Here is a 20037-nt window from a genome sequence, read left to right on the forward strand (position 1 = left end):
TACCAAAATTGATTCAATCTCGAGCCTTAGCAAGATCACAAGTCGGCTGACAAAGATTTATCCTTGGGGAGCAGGGATGCACCCGCCCCCATCAATTGGCCCGGGTTCGATTCCGGCCAGGTGCTATATGTGGGTTGAGTTTGTTGTTGGTTCTCGCCTTGCTCTGAGAGTTTTTCTCCGGGTTGTAATCTGCGGTTTTCCTCCCTCCACAAAAACCAACATCTTCAAATTCCAATTCGGCCAGGCCGATATAGGACGTGCATGAAAACCAGGTAAGTCTGATGTGGCTTCCTCTCTAAATATTGTAAATTTATTTTCCCCTTCATGGATGGCACAAAAACGGAAGAACTTGTTGTACAGTTTGTAAAAAAAAAAACCAAAAAAAAAACCGTCCAGCCCCCTACTCGATTTACCTCCCCTACAGGCACGTAGCCTTGCCCAGGTCAAGTTAACAATCGGCCGTGTTCCCTCAGGCTTACCTTCGAAACTTCTTCTTTCCATCCGCTCTGTCCTTGAGGTGACTGGAGTCGAGCTGACAGATTTTAGCACCATTACAACAAACATCCCCATACACAAGAACTTCAGTTGTCCAAGACGCTTCATAATGACCAGCAATTGACCCACGAATCATTCAAGATGGAATTGAAGAAACAGCACAAAACAAAAAAGCTCCAAAATAGTGAACTAAGCCCTGCAACCGTACGATACGACGACCCCTTTTGAGGGCTTAATTTATATAATTAGCTTTTTTACGGTCTTTCGATGATTGAGGAAAATCTTGTTTGCAGCTGAGCTAATAAGATTGTAGATCATTTTAACTTCATGCATTCAAATTTCATTTTTTCGTTCTTCGAGATCTCGGGAGGGAAGAGCCATATTGAGTTAATGGGACGCAGATGTTATAAAGTGATCTAAGAAACGAGTACAAGGCGGCCACGACATTTACCACCGCAGTTTGCGAGATTGACAAAATTGGATTTTTAAGTTACCACGGAAAGAATAGCTCGAATGGAGTATTCACAGGGCAAACAGTGTTCTTATTCACGTCATAAATGAGTTTGAATTTATTTTAATGAATACCCAATAGAAGATATGATACGGGCTGCGATTGGATAAAAACTATTTGCAAACATAAAGGAGAACACATCAGGGTATATTTGCTTGAAATACTATTTTCTATTTAAGGTCATAAAAAAACTAATTTCCATGCTAAACTTCTCTGATACAAACACCTTGGATTAAAAAAAAGCAGTCGAAAAACACTCGTGCTTGTATTTTCTATCGTTAGCAAAACATCTCTTGTGTCTCAACTGGTCACTGTAAAGGTATACTACTAAGAGTGTTTTAATTAATAAAGAATCGCGACACTTTATCAAAAGGAGGAAATGATCACATAACGGCCTTAGCTTTGCCAACCTTCGGAAAATGTCGCAGATAATGTTGTAACTGATAGAGCCTTCGTAAAAGGTTCGGACATTTTCGGTGGGTACTCGATCGCTCTTCGTCAATGGATGAAAAATGTTCAGGGATTATTCGTAACATGATGTTCCAGTGACCTCCTCACAAGGCTCGGATATTTGTTATTTACTTGTTATTTGTTATTTAGTCGGAAACGACAGAAATCAATCAGCTGTGGTAAAAATTTAACGAATCTAAAAAATTAACAAAATTTCGTCGTCAGATTTAATAACAATGCTTGGGGTCGCATTGAGGAACATTGGAAGGGTTACTATTTTTAACTTTACTTTATGGACCTGGTCAATATTCTCCATCAATAAGAGCAACTACTTATTTTCGCTCCAAGGCCGCGGAAAATACCGCCGTCTGATTGTTTGCATTAGTCAAGTTGCAAATTCTCCCCAATGAATGCTGTAAATTTCTTCGAATGTCAGTTAGCTTCAGTTCTGCGATCGACGTTAATTATTATTCTAACGGTGAATCACTTGTCTGCTCGGTGATGTCACTGAACTCATTCGTCATTCCACTTCCTCATGTTAATTAATTAAAAATACTGATGAAAATGGCAATGATAGACGGATCTTGTCTCGGATCGGCAAATCCATCAATATGCATGGGCAATGCAGTTCAGTTTTTTTGCATTGTGCAGTGGAGGTTCAATAATTATAACCATGCCACTTGGAATAAAACTGATTCACCGCTAGACGTTTTGCACAGGATGATTTCAAAAAGTCGTTAGATCTATGTCGTGGGAACGGGTGCCTGAATAATTTTCAATTATGAACACGTAAACGGAACCGTCTGCCGATGGAATCCCTTCACCATGTTTTCTTATAAATGTGTGATGAGATCAGCTTGCATGGAGAACACCTGAAAGATAAGTTTAGTCTTCAGGGAATCAAACTGCAGCCTGCGAGACTGCATTTAATATTCTTTTAGAGTTAACACCGGGTGCATGAAAGTCAGTGTTTGTTCATTAGTTAGCTTCGTGGGTGGGGGTGGGGGTGGGGGGGGGGGGGTTTGGGGCACTCCATATATGGGATATAGGTGCCGTGGAATAAGATAGAGTTTGTGAGGTTCTCGATCCCGAATAAAAAAAGCATCATTTTTGCTCCTGTAGACATTGTGTTCCCGGTGTGATCCTTAGACTTTTTAGACACTGTTCCGAAATTGTATCAGGTAATTCGTATTCGTAAACTTCCAATGTTAGAGGAAAGAAATACAGCTGACCCGTTCACGCCATCCTTAGGATGCGTTTCTTTACGAAAACCCAAGATTGGATTCTTAAATCCAAATACGAACTTTGCGTTTCTTTTCTAAACAGATTAATCCAAGACCTCTCGGATCATGGTGCATCAAAGGAACCGATGAATCCTTGCCCAGAGTGGAATCTTCCGTTCCTTTGATGCACCATGACCTGAGAGATCTTGGATTAATCTGTTTAGAAAAGAAACGCAAAATCCGTTTTCGGATTTAAGAATCCCATCTTGGATTTTCTTAAAGGAACGTGCCCTTATTAGTTTTTTTTAACCTTGAATAAGTGTCATTTTTCGGGTTTGGGCCTTAATTTAAATAGGGTGTCAAGGGTCAATTCGCGACACACACCTATCCGAAATTTACGGAAGTACTCCCCCTCCCCCCCCCCCCCAATTACTCTGTAACTTAACGTGAAGTGGCGACGAAAGGAAGTTAAATACTGAAACTGAAAAAGTTATAGTGTTTCCCTGGCAAGTAAAAAATTAAAAAATTACCACTGATAATTATTTAACCTTTATAAATTGAAAAAAAATTAAAAATTTCACAAAGGACTCTCTTGTTGTTCTTTTTTATTTTAGACGTTTGGCACTGCACAGGTGATTTGCTGGAGGGCAGTATAAAAATATCATGCAATGTTCTAAATTGTTTGAAATTTGTTCCAAACGTGGTATAAAGTTGTTTTGTGGATCACCTGCCGTGGTTTATTAACTTCACAATTTTCATAATCAAACTGTAAAGTGGCAGGTTATTATAGTCAGGATTTAGAATTGAATTTTCTGGGCAGCTTGTTAACAATGTATGGTTAACTTTTTCTCAGAGGCCAAACAGATTACCCAACTGAACGCACAATCAACATTTTCGGCTCACATAAATACGCTAAGCCACAAGATGTTTATATATGTATGCTGAATCTACGCCAACTTATTTTAATCGAATACGAAATTTCAGGATTGCCATCTCGTGTGTTATATTACATTGTCGCGCTCATTGTCCATGCCAAACCACTTCCGGTCTTTTTTATGTGCAATATTCTACTGGAGTTCACTTCGCTACATGAACAATATCGGTAACCCACTTGTATTTTGTGTCATGCCTAGTAGCAAATACAATTTTCCGCGTTCATAATATTTTTCAAACAGGCAGGCATGGTGGGTTAAAATTGAATCTGTATTTTATAATAATTTTCCCAATTGAAAAAGAGATTCCTTGCTATTTTTAAAACATCCTTCGGCTTTAAGAGTCAGTAGAGTTTTTGTGTTGCTTCGTTCTATTTTCTAGCCTTTTTTCAACCGAGTCCATGGCCAAACCGAGTAAACCTAACAGCGCAATTTAAGTCTTTGAAAATCGTCGCTCACAGCTTAAAACCTGACAAGACTTTTGAAATATTACGGTTCCGAACAGGTGCAACATATATTGAGGCGTATTCCACAGACGATCACGATAAGGGAATTGAATTTTCTACCCACAAAATGACGATTTCTGCGAAAATTTGAGCCTGCAGAGTGACTGGAATATCTTATACTGAAAGATTTGTCAAGTGAAACTTCCTCTGACCTCGTTGAATATTAAAAATCCTGTCTGTCGGTTTCTCAGACAGGATGTTCGTCAAATATTTCCCCTCTTCGTTTTCAGTTCGACTGAGCCGAATCTCATTTCCAAACATATCAATGAATTGACCAATCACATTGCACATTTACTCAACGTCACAATGTTATTTCAGTCGATCCTGACAGCTTTTCAGTGGTGTTCACATATCCGCCATCTTGTTTTACCTCAGTTGTTGTAGAGATTACTACCTTGTATTCGCTTTTCCTCGCTGTTTCTACACTTTATTCCGCAACAGAAAAGAACTAAACGTTCAATGGAGTGCAGGCGAAGGATTTTATGGCGTTTGGGTTGAAGAAGAGGTTAAATTGACCGTTCAATGTTGGTTTTCCGAGAGGCGAAAACGATGCCCGTGCAGCAGATTGTCGTGAACCCAGTGACTCCTCAACAAACCAACAACAAGGATAGAAAAGTAAGTTCACCTTAAATTAAAGTTTAAGGGTTGGATTTGAGATAAGAAAAGGCGACCTGTCAGCATGTTAAGCGGACGGAATTTGCCTCGACTTTTTCTCTTTCGCGTTTGGGGTTTGTTTATCTTGTAGGACACTGGATAGCTCGATTGAATTTCCAAAAAATATGTTGGAATATGCATGGTGCTTTCATTACTAAATTCAAGCTTAATTGTGTTACAGAGTTTGCTGTAGGGAACAAAGTGATTATGTAAGAAGTTTGCGAGTTTCACGTTTCGCTTCATGCAAGCTCGCTGCTTCTGCTCCTGTAAACTACACAGCACAATTTAATTTTCGCAGCAAGCTACGAGCGGTATTAAAATTAGTTTCTTCGAGGTTTGTCTGTTGTTAAAGCTCTCTGTTTGCTTGTGGTTAATGTATTCGCGTTTGTTTTAAAGTATAAGTGCTAAGGCAATGGTCGCTATATCTTTGGAAGGAACTTTTATGGACGAACGAGTTTCGTTCGTTTACATGTAGGTAGATCGTGTTACGCGTTGTCGTACGAAGTATTCGGGTGATTTTCACGGAAAAAGTAAATGATTTTGTGGATTGAGGAAGATCTCAGATTGGGGTTGATTAGCTTTAAACATCGGGTTCGAAAGCTTCTAATTACATCGAAAAAACTAACATTAAGCCAGTCGTAAGTGTTTTGGCGGAGATTTCGCAGTGTCATCTTTCGACATATACAGTACAGTCGAAAAATGTCATACTGCAACCACAAACTTTCAGACTGTAGCGATGTGTCGCACCATTACCGTCTTTCGTGTGGTTAATAGAGTTGAAGTTGCTTTTCGTTATTAATAATTACAGTGCTCAATACAAAGTGACATGTTCAGGCTTGATGTTTTTTGCGGCCTTAAGAATGTAGCCCTCGCTCTGCTGGGGTTGTTATTGTGAAGTCAGTCGTGGCATCACGAAGAGTTGATGCGTATATATGCTCAGATATATCCAGAGATCATAACACGCTGTTGGCACCTTAGCTTTGCAGGTAAAGGTGCAGTGTAATAAGTATTAACTCACGGCAAAGCTACTCTGCAGTTCATAAATTTTACGCCGTTCTCAAGGTCTGGTGTTGCTGACAAACTGTTGCAAACAAGATGTTGTTGAGCGATATGCATGTTAATTAAAGAAGAAACCATTTTTCCTTTGATATGTGTAACAATAATGCTGTTTGTCTTTTCTCGACTTTTGAAAGATATATTTTTATCAGCTAGTTTTTGGTAATTATTATTTTCACACTTTAGAATCCACTGTTGCCTTAGCATTTACTTGCTCTTTAATATTATCATGTCGCGTCATTTTTGGCACTTGTCCAGCCTGGTCATAAAAGGCAGTCAGCATTGTCCAAACCTCTTTGAAGAAAATTTATTTCCTCTGAAGCAAATCTTGATTTTGGAGAACATAATGTAATATAGACATGGCAGAACAAGAATGTCATTGCTGTAAATAAGTTTGATAGTTTGGGTGGATATTATAAATATTACATAATAATGTTGCCCAGGCACTTGTACTTTCACACTCATAACTTTCTAAGGTGTTTCAAGACCACACACTTGCAATGAAGTAGAAATGTTTCCTTGTCCTAAATACTGAGCTTCATACTCAGCTTTGTGACCTTTCTCTAATACGTGCACTTCTAGGACTGTGTACTTTTGGACCATGCAATTTTGACAGGTGTTAGTTAATAACATAAATTTTCTTGCGCAGTTAGATGAGGTTTGACTATTCTAGATGTAAAGGGCAAAAGTACCTTCCGTAAAATACAGGCGTTAGTTAATAATGTGAATTTTCTTGCGCAGTTACAGTGTAGATGAGGTTTGACTAGTCTAGTTGTAAAGGGCAAAAATGCCTTCTGTAAAATACATATTCTCAAACAGCTCTACTTGGCATTACATGTATCTGGCATTAGCCCTTAATAATGTTGGAGACAAATGTCTTTGCTATGTACTGACTGTGAGTGGTTCAGGTAAAATAATATTGTTTTTGGCATCCTTGAGGTGAAGGCCTCTGAAAACAAGAGGACTTCCTGTATTACCTGTACTGTTCAGAGAACAATACAGATGGATACAGAATGTTGTCAAACTTGATTTGATCAGGTTCATGTAGCTTTGTTTTTTCACTTCTCACATGATTGATATACATGCATGTAGTCTTTGCTGTTCTTCATTTGGTAGTTGCATTGTTGACTGTTTGTGTATCTCCTTTTTGATTAGAATTGGCCCGTGCCCCCATTTATTTCTGTCCATTTTCCTAAGTCTTAACTATTGGTTACAAAGTCGATGCTCCTATAATTCTTTTTTTGGTTTGAGGGGGCTGGGAGGGGGGTGTGGGGGTGCAATTTCTTTGGTCCCCTCTTCAGGGTTTGTACAGGTCCTGGAAAACCTGGAAAGTCCTGGATTTTTATTGCAGCATTTTCCAGGACTGAAAAGTCCTGGAAAAAGGCTTATGGTCCTGGAAAGTTCTGGAAATCTGTTTAATTGAAGTAAAAAAAGTATGATGTGTATGGCAGATGATAAAGAGAATTAACATTGAGATCTTGGGAGTGAAAAAGTTAATGTGACTTTTAGAGTCCTGGAAAAAACATTCTGAGTCCTGGAGAAGTTCTGGAAAAGTCCTGGAAATCTCTTTCTGAAAAAGGGTGCGAACCCTGCCTCTTTCTGCCTTATGCTTTATTACATTCAATGAAATGGAGAATGCAGTCCTAATGCAGACTGGATTGAGATTTTATGGGATAACTAATCGGTGGATGATTTCTACAGGTTTAGTTAACTGAAGAGTAGCTAAATGAACAGCTGGCACTACTGAATTCACGCACATCCCTAGAATCAAGACATAGTAATCAGCCTGTCAGTATGTGGAAGACTGACCTTTTTTCTTTCAATGAAAAATTGTACTAAAGGACTTAAAACCCAAATATAACTACAACAGAGGCACTTAAACTTTTGAAGCAGTTTCTATTTCCAGATAAATCTTCGTGAGATTTGTTTCTTAGCAAGCAAACATCCTTGTTCCTAGCCTCTTGTGTATCATCTTCACTATTTACTGTTGGCTCAACTAGTGACCAGCATTATCACTTCGTGCACGTGTACATGTACCGTTGTTTAATTATCGCTTGAGGAAGCTGTATTTCATTCTGTCTATTTTTGAAACACTACAGTATGTTGCGTATTATTGGTAAATTGTTTGGGCATCTCGAAAAATAAAAGAAAGAGAAAAAGCACTGGTAAGTTCTCATTCAGAGATAATATCTCTGAATGAGAACTTGGCAAAATGGAAAAGAAAAAGGAGTGTTATCAATATTTAAGCTTAAATAATTTCCCAAAATTGAAAATCGTACTTGACAAACAGGCGAGTGATTGATGATTTGTACTTGCCCGACAATTTTCAGACTCCCATTGGTGAGTGGGCGAGTGCTAATTTCCAATACTGTCATAAAGTTTTGGCCACGAATAAATCCTGAAAGTAGATGTAGCAACCCTAACAATAGCAAGCCCTCGAAAAGTGTCGATCAATGCATTAAGTGAATCAATTTCTGTGAATCAGTTTAAATTGCAGGAAAGCAGGATGCATATTTTGGCAAGTACATGTACATGCATATTGATAGCTGTATTTTTATGACTCACAGAATTCTAAACCAAAGTCAACAGACGGGCAAGCAACAATACCAACCACGGAAAACATTAACGATAAGCCTAAAACACCACCCAAGAAGAGCATATCAATGACTTCAATGACATCGTCAATGGAGATCTGTAGAATATGCCACTGTGAGGCAGAGCCGGACCAGCCTCTGATTTCGCCTTGTGTGTGTGCTGGTTCTTTGCAGTATGTACATCAGAGCTGTCTGCAGAGATGGATTAAGAGTTCAGACACTAAGAAATGTGAACTGTGTAAATATGAGTTCCGCATGGAATCCAAGATGAAGCCCATCACAAAGGTTAGTCATGTTGAACAATATAAACTTTAAGGTACATTAAATTTGTGTTACACGCATTGCGTGTAAGATCACGCATATTTTAACTGGAGGAAGAAACCTTTGTTATTCATACACTCATTTGCATGTATTTTGCACAACAAAACGCCACTATACTAACTTGTTTTCCAAACACGTGACTCTACAAAAAGTAAATTTAAAAGCCAACAAGCATTGCTAAATTAGTGGACTAGCTTGAGCACCTATCAAACAAATACACTTTCTTGATCTGTAGCAGCCCGCACTTCTGCTTAACATAAAAACTTAACTGTTAAAGATCTCCGAGCTTTCGTGTACATTAAAACATGTACGACGTATGTCGCAACGTAATGTTTACCCCTGCATGAAATGTCATTTCAACTCCCGTTCCTTCGATAACAATGAAATAGAGATTCAGGCAGAAACTCTCTTAATCTGCCAATTGCCCACACTTGCGTTTATACGGCGAAGAATCTTAACTTTTTAAACAAAATCTAAGTGTTCATTAATTTTCAATTCATCAGATCCATGTGTAACCTTCTGACAACAACCGGCAATGTTTACACCCAGCTTGTTCGATTATTCAGCTTAAATTACAATACAGTTGACTACCGCTAAGATACATTTGAGAATATCGTGAGCTCGACTTATCAGTAGTCAAGTTAAGTCTTCAAAGAAACATGTAGCATATGTATAGTTTATTATGTGTATGGAATAAGACAGGAAATAATAACTAATTTAAAACAACTTTTGCACTGCACAGGATTTCTGCCTGGGTAGATTTGGGTCATGTGCTAGGCAAAGATATTCAAGAAACAGATCAAATTTCATTTCAATCATATCAGTTCAAAACAATATGTTTTCAGATAGAAAAACAATCGCTTCTGAGTATGTAATATTAGTCACAAATCTTCAAAGGCTTTTTAAACTTAAAGAAGGATAACTGATGGTTAATAATTAACTGAAAATCTCAAGCGAAATAATGTGTTTTGCTGTTATTTTGTGCCCGTCAAGCCTCAGTTCATCAGTTGCTGGCACCCTTGTTGTTTTTCGTGAAAAGAAGAAAACACAATGGGAAAAACTTTTGAACACTGGTAAACTCCAAACGCTTCGGAGTACGAAATATCTTTAATGAATCAGATTGTTTTAAAGTACACTGATTGCTGTAATTTAAAATTGAAAGTGACATTATGTGTTTATGTTCTGTTATCTCAGTGAATGCAAGGATGCCTGCCAGTCGCAGGCACTGCTTGTTGAAACTACAACAGAAAAAATACTTTTACTGAAAAGCAGTAAGCAGGTTTAAGGAAACTAGTCATTTCTATCGGAAACATTTGACGACCAGAAGCAAGAAGGCGAAAGATGAAACTGTATCACAGTGCAGTTCATTGTGGTAAATGTTTCACTGTAAATGTTTTGTTTTCATTACATGCACTTTTAATATTTTGTTCTCATTTCATGCAATTAAATAGTTCCTTAGTTCTTAGACTTTTATGTAATGAGTTCCTGTTGAACGACTGCGTGTAATTTTACAGGCATGACTGCGTGTAATTTTACATGCAATGTCACGTCTACTGTGTGTAGTTACACGCATGTACATGTAATTACACGCATTTTTGTGTATTTGCATGTAAGGTGTGTGGACACTGCGTGTAATGTGCGTGCACATGTTACTAGTACACGTGCTTTACGCGCGTGTAATGCTGCAATCCCTTTGACCAGTACTGAAACATAAGCAGTGAAAAATATATTTATACAAGAAAAATCAATACTTTGGCTTACTTTTAATCCTGGGTTAGTGTTAACCCCCTTTTGAGCAGCCCAGCCCAGAGGAATTGGGCTGTTTCTAACTTCTAGAGCAAGAGAGAGAGCAAGAGTAAAATATGAGAAAAAGGAATAAACATTTAACTGGGCTGTCAAAAAGGGCCGTACACCTGTAATCCATAACACCTGTTACGGCTGAGTATGTTTGATGGACCCTTGATTTTACGGGTGAACTGGCCTGTAGTTGATACAATTCACCCATAAAGTAACAAGTTTGCTATGGGTGTGAAGATCAAGGCTAAAGGTGAATTAAAACTTAATGACAGCCCTGCATGATTTATGAAATATCACACATTTGACCTGTGGGTGTAAGATTCAATAAGTTAAGATCAGGGGTTTCAATAATTTTTGGCGCCAGAGAATAGTTAAGAATAACAAGTGGGTAGTTTCTTGGAAGGCGTGGAGGGCCTTCCTAACTTGAAGGGTCCAGGGGCATGCTCCTCTGGGGAAAGTTTGAAATTCTAGACTCTTCCAGATGCATTTTCCTGCATTTTGAGGTCTATTTTTATGTTGCTTTGTCGTTCCTAGAAATAGATCAATTTGAAAGACAAGGTTGATAACGTGGTATTTTAATTCTTTGTATTCAAATTGATTCATGAATGATACATCATATTTCGTCATGAAAAGAAGCAATAGTATTCAAGTTTAAACACCGAAATTTGTCCTTTTCAATATACTCAAGTAACCTTGCGAAGAATCATTCTTGTGCGACCTGTTTTGTTTTGAGGCTGGAGTGAAATATGCTAATAATGATTGCCTTTTGGCAGCCATTACTATTCATGCTTAGTCCCAGTTTCCTCTCAATTTCAGCTGAAGTGCCTGGCACAGTTTTTTCCACTTCATATTGAAGTGATTGTTTTCATGCATTTATTTAGATTTTCCTTTATCTTTCATGGTCCAGAATGCTGGGTTAACACTAGAAAGTTTTTTCTTGTACCTTCCTTTTTCTTTACCTATAACAGAAGACTTACTTTGCCAAATTTCATGAAGAGAATCCTTAGCTGCGAGGAAATTATCCGGTCTTAGTTATTTGTGTTCAGGACAGCTACAAGCAGTTACATGTAGTCTGCTCATTATAAGCGGGTAGATCTACCCACTACCCGGCTATTATTGAAACCCCTGATTAAGATCATACAGTGTACACAAGATTTAAGCAGGTGCAAAGAAAAAGCCTGAAAAATCGTCTTGAACAGAATTGGAACCCATGACCTATGTAGTACTGATGTTGTGCTCTTACCACTGAGCTACATGTTCCATTCTATCACCAGGGCCTTGACTCTTCTGCATTTTCAATTTTAGGGCGAATGGAATTTATTGTGAGAAAAAACTTATTGCTACATGTCTGAACAGTTGTTGTGAAACACATGGTTAATTTTTGGGTTGCCAAGTTTACCCAGTGCTATGTATGAGAAATCCTCTGAAGTCTGAATTTGTTTTTGTGTATTTTTTGTAGCTTTCACTATCTATTGATTCAGAATGTAAGAGAAGTTACATGTCTTATTGGCCTGCCATATTGGTGTAGTCATCACTTTGGTGAACTGATATGGTGGCCTTAAGGTCAACAGTAAGAAAAATATGGCACCAAGGACAGTATTTTTTTTACTTTGAAATGCATTAGTTATCATTTTAACTTGAGTGGCATATCAGTCTGATTAACCTTTGAGATCAGGTTGAACCAGGGTGTCTCAATTCTTTCAATGTTTTGTCTCCAAAAAAACAAATAAATACATGTAATGCCGAAACTGCAATGTGTTGATAGCAAGGATATTCCATAACAAATGCCATGCACAAGCAATAGTTTTCACGTTAGAATTATGTTGACATCACATGAAAGTAATATACATGTAAAATCCTGCAAGACTATCTTTGTTGACCATTATGCTTTTTTGGCATTATTGACTTGATTCTCTAAATAAAATTTTTATTTGGCCATTTTTGCTGAATTGCTTTCGTTCTTTTAGTGGAAAGCTCTGGACATGACAAGAAGTGAGCGGCGTAAGATTCTGTGCTCTGTGTCATTTCATGTAATTGCAATCACATGCGTTGTGTGGTCACTGTGGGTTCTGATAGAGCGGACTGCAGAGGAGATCAGGGAGGGGCAGTTAGACTGGCCTTTCTGGACCAAGCTAGTGGTGGTAGCTATTGGATTCACAGGTGGTCTGGTCTTCATGTATGTACAATGCAAAGTGTATGTACAGCTCTGGAAACGCCTCAGAGCATTCAACCGTATCATCTTAGTCAAGGATGTTCCACAAGAAGGCCCAGAGAATATTTAATTATGGCTCCTCTTCGCTATAAATACAGGTAGATGTTTCAATACTGAGCTACTGCTTTCTGCAGATTCAAACTACTTGTATTACCCAAAGCAGCTTGCCTGCATAAGGGGCCATTATGTTATCCTCTTGGTGTGATTTTGCCTATCAGTTTGATGCAGAAGTCTGTGTTAAAGCAGCACTTGATGGACCAAGCAATAGCTGCAGTTAGCAGTACAGCTCTGATGTAATAGTAGTCTTGTTTTTCTCTAAACCACAGAAGGGCTGCAGTCTCCTTTAGTGGTAGTGGTTCGAAAACCTATATAAACAAGGGCCATTATGGTACTTTGTTGCAAAGAGAATCACTGCATGACAGAATACATACTGTACAATAGTTTTGAATACAGATCAATCATACATAAAATTAGCATGTCCACTTCAAGTGGTGAGTGTTAAACCACACTTAATAAATTTTTAATTGCAAGTGTGAGCTTAGCAAGTTATGAAAAACATGTACTTGCTTTATACAGACTCCATAGGTTAGGTTGAGTAGCCTGCAAGATGCATAGTACATTATTGGATATCTAAGGTAATGGTGTCTTAATTTTCTGCAAGGACTAATGGACACAACAAGTGCAAAATGAGGTTCCTTGCCATTTCTGAAAAGAGGAAAAGAAAAAAAATTAAACTTGGCTCGTAAGTCATGTACATAATTGAGAGGAAGTGGAAGTCTGTTTGTTTAGGAAGGTGAAGTTTTTGTGTGTCTGAATTTTCCTGTGGGGGAGAGTAAAGGATGTCATTGAGTAATGACTCAGTGCACCTCCTATAAAAATATTAACTCAACTCAGATGTTCTCGTGCAATGAATTTTTGTCTTACCTTATTGAAATGCTGTCTGGCTTCTCAGGTTATTGATTTGTGTTGTTTTCTTCATTATACATGTACATGTACACTGTAAAGTGCTAAGTTGAACAGTCTTGACCACTCATGACAAACTAGAACAGAACACTTATAACACGCCAGCATTGTGTGTGTTATGCTTAAACACTGTTTGTTTAATGATGAAAATTGGCTAGCTAAAATGCCCATCAAGAATTGTGATGGGTTTGTTTTGATGCAACAGTTGATTGGTCTTTGCTTGAATGTTCAGTTCATCAGTGGCAAACTGATCAAAAGTGAGTTGTATAACAGAGTCAGAAATGTTTACTCTTTAGATTGTAATGAGCTATCCTGCTAGACAGTTGTGACACTCACACAGAACGCCAGGTATAGTAAAGTGAACTTAAACACATTTGACTTGCTTTTTTGTAGTCTCTGTTGACATACATGCATTCTTCTGTGGTCTTTTTTTTTTACAGTCCTAGTACGAAGACATCTTGATACACGTACAATTTTAGTTGTGTTGCTATTTTTTGCTTTCATCATCTGCTTGGCTGTTTACATGTGCTATATCAGTGTATTGACATGTATTCATGCCTTGTTCAGAAATGCTATTTAATTAGATTTGTTTTGTTTTTTCGGTTAAAAATAAGCTAGGTATCAGTTAATTAATTAGTAAACTAAGTACTTAACACACCAATTACTACAAATCCAGAAGAAATAATCCTAGTCCTTAGTACATCTTTCAAGCCTGGATGTGAATCAGAATTCTATTGCTAAGTAATCTACATTTGTTTCTTGTTGTATTGTTTTAGAGAGGGTGATATTTTTTCAAGATACAGTTGAACCTCGCTATTTCAAACTCTCAGGGGAAGCGAAAAAATAGTTCGAAATAGCAGGAGTTTGAAATAGTGGATAGTAAATGACTGAAGGGTTAATCCAAGGGAAAAGGTTTTGAGTTCGAAATAACGGGGAATTGGAAATAACCGAGTTCGAATTAGCGGGGTCCAACTGTACTCAATTTTCTTTACTCTCGTAACTAAACATGACTTCTTTAGTTTTCCAGATATCCTGAAAACAAGTTAGCTGGTACTTATCTCCAGGGCTGAAACGATTTGTGGTTTTATTTTCAATTTTTAGACTGGACTTCAAAACGCAGACCTTCCCATAGCTAGCCCGAGAAAACATCTCTTGTTTTACTTTCAATTCGTACCTTGCAAGTTAGGCCTCTGAAATTTGCTTTGAAGAATTACATACTGATGAAGTGGCACTTTTTAATAGGCTTATTGGACATTGCAGAACAAGAAAATTAACAAGTTGAACAAAACCAAAAAATGGGGGAAACAAAAAATTGAGAAAGGGTGCGCGTGCAAGGTGCCTGAGTCGGGCTGCAATTGTTCAAGCAGTCTCTCATTATCTGTTATTTAATAGGTCACTTTCGACATATTAAAATTCTGCTTAATAGTGAGGCCTAGAGGACACAAACAAAAGAAATGAACAAACATACTTTTCAATTCCCTTTGTTTGCGTCCTCTAGGCTTCACCGCCAAACTGAATTTAATATATCGAAAACAGTCTATTCCACGTGCAAGTAATAACCAATTAGACTACGCGAATGCTAGAAGAGGTACTTCATCAGTGTGGAATCATAGTTAATAGAGGAAAATGGTTAGGAAGGCCGGTAAACATCAAAGAAGTGAACAAACAGGCTGAGATTTATGTCGGAAGGTCCTTGACTCTGCACATCTTTTGTTTTATGCTCATAGACTATGCGTAATCGCAATGCTTCCATTGGCTATTTGTATGAGCTCACATAGCCACTTTTTGTTTTTTGTTTTTGTTTGTTTGTTTGTTTTTTTTGCGCGGTTTTGTGTAGGGTCAACCCCCAAATAGCCAACGAAAACATACAGCAAAGAACTTTTCCCGGTTTCCTAACCACTTCCCTTTATTAACTATGGTGGAATCTAGTTAGCATGCGAGTAGAGATGTTTGGTGTCTCTGACGTCATGGCAAGTCGTACATGCGAGCTCCATGTGAGTTGTAACATGTTGTATTTAGACGTAAATTACATGGTTGTAAATATTACATTTCGTCAAGTTATTTTTGTATGTTGTAGTCTATCCAACTTCCTCAAGTAAAAGTGTAAATAAGTAAATCCAAATAAAGTGACCGTTGGTTCTGCTTCACGTAAAGGTAGTTTTATAGATTACTCTCCGTAAACGATGTGTGTGAAATTATGACTATCTGAAGTGGAGGTTGACCCTCAAGGTTGTTAAGGCTACTTATTTGCTGTGCCGGGGATCATGTAACCGTGCGTCTTTTCAGTAACTGATCACAGATGTCATGAAAAGCTATAATTATAGTAATTTTGCTTTCATTACCAAAGAGTACAAAATTACCCCCCCCCCCCCCCAAAAAAAAAAAAAGAAAAAAACGACGAAAGTGTCATTCACAGTTGCTTGTTGACGTCCTTTGATTCTCGCTTTGAACTGGTTTTACATCGGCTTCTATTGATCCATTTGTTCATAACATGCCGAAAAGGCGCCTGTATGGAAGAAAACCATTTCTGAGAAAGCTAAAGCAAGATGGCGTCAAGTTGATGTGCTACCGTGACGCAACATCAAGGCCAAGAAGTGAATGAATGAGTAGTTTTCTAGAAATTTCGCTCTCTTTTTTTCTTATCAAGGAATCCCGTAATGTAGAAGCCTTTACTTCTCAATGTTTTGCGTAACTTGTCGTGCACTTTGCTTCGCCGTTGCCAGACAATTTGCGCTAGATGTTGCATAGTCCATAAAGTGTAACTCCCCTGAAATATATATTATTTCGGAAAGCTTTCGTTGCAGCCGGCGATGCGAAAATTAGAAGCTAATTTTACCATGTGCAATGCTTTATAATGTTGCATCGAGAAAGTTGGGAGACAATTCAGGGCGTGATTTCATACACTATGCAACGCCTCGTGCAACCTGTCTCAAAGGCGCATTACATGAACATGTACATGAAACGAGATAGAGTCAAGTTTGCGACAGAATGCGCCTGCGTTTTTTCCCTTCGTTCAGCTTTTTTTAGTCTAGTGCCGCAGAAAATCGAGTACAAGAAATAAATAACTAGCAATCTGGTTCTACAAAGACTGAGGGAACACAAAATCATTTTCTCCCGAGATTATTGAGTACAAATACAAAGAAAGCCCGCTAACGTTACCGGTGCATGTAAATCACGTGACTGTTAATGTATTGCTTTCATTGGTTCGAAAAACTTTGGCATTTAGTCAAAGACCGGGGCTGATTTAGTTCCATATCGATAGTTTCAGCTCTCTTTCGATGTTTAGTTATTTTATGTGAAACGAAAGAGGTTAAAAGAATGTATGGGCGATGCATTTACCAGGGAAACTAAACACTTTTAATGAAGTTATACATTGAAAGCGATAAGCCTTATATTTAATATTGATTCAAGAGTCTACGTCCTTTGCTGTACAATTCAAATAAGGTGATGCTACACGCTGATTGGTTCGTAGTAGCTATCTGGTACTTTTCGCCTTTGTTGCCTGTCCGCTCCGTACACGTAAGCTGAGTCAGAGTAACCTCGCCTTCCGTGTCGAGGCCGGCTCTGTGAAGACGGCCCTGGTGGGTCTGGCTCTCTTTTGTCCTTACCGAGGTCTCGAGGCTGGTAACTGTCATAATAAGGTTGGTAATCGACTGGAAGGGACATTGATGCTGAAATCATCACCAGAACGAATAGAGCTATAAACATGGCTTGAAGACTGTGACGACACATCTGCGGATGACAATTTTTATATTTGTCTTTTAGGTGCTTAATAGGTCATTTCCGAGTTACCTTGTGCCTTAATGTCAAACGAATCTACGTGGGAAACCATTCAGATGAAATGTGTTTTTTTACCACAATTGCTACTAATCTCGCAATCTGATTGGCTAATTTGCCGTTGTCGAGAAGAGTCCAGACAACTCCTGCCCGCGTCAGTGTGTCACGCAATGACTTTTTCAGCTCGTGCGCTGAAAAAAAACTTTTTCTTTGACGTTGAAATTGTGGTAAAAAAACAAATCGAATGTGGTTTAACGTGGTCTGTACTCTTATGGACGACGATATGCGTCATCACAGTGGTCAAAATTTGTTGTGGACTCACTCGACTGCGCCTCGTGAGTCTACAACATTTTGACCACTGTGATGACGCATATCGTTGTCGATAAGAGTACAGACAACGCTAAACAACATTTGATTTTTTAACTGCCAACAAGTTCATTTTCAAGCAAATCAAACTCATTTTCATTTGAAAGGTTTTGCACAAAGACTCGTTTTGAAACAGAGGCAAAAGGTAACCTCGGAAGTGGCCTAAATCTAACAACGTACATACATCGCGCCCGTCATGAAAATGGTAATTGTTGTAAATATACAAATGAAGATAACTTTAGAATGACGAAACTATTCCATTTGATGATCAAAGTTAGTTTCAAACACTTGTAAAATTTATCAATTTTTTTCAGAGCATTTTTAGGAAACAAAGGTTTCTTGGCTAACAATGCCTGTTCGTTTGGAAACGTTTTTCCGGCTCGCGCACTCGTACAAGACAAATACATGGTCTACTGAATAATATCGTATTGCGTATAACTGAGTCAGCGAATAATAAAACAAAATGAGTTTGCTGCGTTGAAAAAATATACAGAACAACAGAGGTACACCCGGAATTTCGTAAAATAAACAGTCAATTTTTTTCATCTGGGAATCAGTCGTTACGAATCAGACAGATTCTGCTTCTCGTGCTTGGGGCGTTTTTTTTCTGCCAAGTTTACTTTAATAGGAAATTGAAAAAAAACTTTAAACGAGTGGAATACTGGCCGAACAAAGAATATTAAACAAAGAACTCGAGGAAGCTAAGAAAATAGTGAATGGCTTAAAAGAAGGTTAGACAAAATACTTGCGCCCTACCTTTGTTGCTAAAATCTTGCCTTTTCTCTTCTCTAAGCTTCTTCCCTTCACGCAGGACGCCGGATTCGGAAGAAACTGTCCCCCTTTCAAGCGATTTTTATTATGTTAAACGAGATGTAAATGCAATTAACCTAACGGAAATTATTTCACCAATCTCCGCTTGCCATAACGATCTAATCGGCTGAACATTTTATTTGGGGCGGACCAGAGGTGGACATAAACACGGAAGTGGAGTTTCATGCTGTGTTGCGCGTTACCAAATTGAAAAGAGACGATGTAATCAAACAGTTCAAGGCATGATATTTCCTATTGAGTTTTAGTAATGTTTCCAAACATTGTTGTGAGCAGGTTTTTGTAATAGGGTCATCTGTACGGTGTTATGTCGTCAACTTGAAACTTCCGATTTGTGTTTAACATTCAATCAAGCAAAGCACTCACTCCTGTAAAAGTTTTAAGATTGAAAGCGACCTCCACAGAAATGTGTAATTGTTTTAATTAAGTTATATTTTGATATAAACAATTGTTTAATTTTGGCCCCATCTTGCGAGATATCGAGAGAATTGTCTTAAACGTTCTTTGTTGAACAGGTCCCCATTGCAAGCTTTCACATGTAGTACATACTGTATGCCACAGTTTTTTAGGCTTTCTTAGCTGGATAAAGACATGTACGTTTCCCCATCTTTGGTTACTACAACTTATAAGCAGTGAGATCCAATTGAAACTGGTTATTACAATCGTCTCTAACATTCGCAGCATGACGTTTTGATAAAAATAATTTTTGAACTAACGAAAATACTAAATTGAAATCTCTCCGGGGCTGGTAACAAATCTAGAATCTTGGAAAAGAGACTGAGCACATAAATTTTAAATGAAAAAGGTTTATCTATCCAAAGAATTTGCTTTTATGGAGTAATGATCCATAAAGTTTGAAATCCGTAAGAAACCTTATGGAAAAGTTATTTTCCAGAGCGAGGAAATTTGTTTGCAGATCTCTCTTTATGCTTTTTCTCAGTTCAACTCATAATTTCCTTTAATTAACACAAACTGGTTGGATTTTTTCCTTTCCTGATTATCTAAAATTGTTCATTTTGATGTTGTCGGTTGTTTTTTTGAAAGTTCAATTGCCGAATAAGATTTCAATTACCAAAATGTAAAATTGGAGATTCTTGTCATGATGGCTTTTTCCATACCAGTCCGTCTTATCGATGTACTATTCGAATCATAACTTAGTCCGTTGTCAGTGATACGAAATTGTACCAACTGAATGGTACAAATTGTATCAACACTAATAGCAGCAGTTGTACATCTTGGGCGAGGCTTATTAAGACTGAACTCTGGCGTTCAGATGACCTAACTCAATATAATGCAAGTAAAAACGTCAAGCCTTTTGAAGCTTACTGATAACAGTTCCTTTTCAAGTTGGA

At 38.0% G+C, this 20037-nt stretch overlaps 1 protein-coding gene across 2 annotated transcripts; it reads left to right on the forward strand.

Moving 5' to 3' along the window:
- Positions 1 to 4452: 4452 nt before the first annotated feature.
- LOC145496702 (E3 ubiquitin-protein ligase MARCHF8-like) lies at positions 4453 to 15861 on the forward strand. 2 transcript variants are annotated; one of them, XM_081476436.1, is made up of 4 exons: positions 4453 to 4732; positions 8395 to 8706; positions 12507 to 12849; positions 14011 to 15861. In XM_081476436.1, exons 1-3 carry the CDS (start codon positions 4640 to 4642, stop codon positions 12819 to 12821), a joined length of 720 nt encoding a protein of 239 aa, XP_081332562.1. In that variant the 5' UTR covers positions 4453 to 4639; the 3' UTR covers positions 12822 to 12849; positions 14011 to 15861. The 2 variants fall into 2 exon arrangements, with proteins under 2 accessions (XP_081332562.1, XP_081332561.1); XM_081476435.1 differs by having other exon boundaries at positions 12507 to 15861.
- Positions 15862 to 20037: the final 4176 nt, after the last annotated feature.

Source organism: Orbicella franksi, chromosome 9 (assembly GCF_964199315.1).
Source record: "Orbicella franksi chromosome 9, jaOrbFran1.1, whole genome shotgun sequence".
In the NCBI taxonomy this organism is placed as follows: Eukaryota; Metazoa; Cnidaria; class Anthozoa; order Scleractinia; family Merulinidae; genus Orbicella; species Orbicella franksi.

What these genes read in the sequence shown, in the direction of transcription:
- LOC145496702 (XM_081476435.1), top strand. Translation starts at nt 4,640, where the DNA reads ATGTTGGTTTTCCGAGAGGCGAAAACGATGCCCGTGCAGCAGATTGTC. An exon ending in CCAACAACAAGGATAGAAAA is followed by an intron (nt 4,733 to 8,394) that starts GTAAGTTCACCT and finishes TATGACTCACAG; the next exon opens with AATTCTAAACCAAAGTCAAC. An exon ending in AGATGAAGCCCATCACAAAG is followed by an intron (nt 8,707 to 12,506) that starts GTTAGTCATGTT and finishes TCGTTCTTTTAG; the next exon opens with TGGAAAGCTCTGGACATGAC.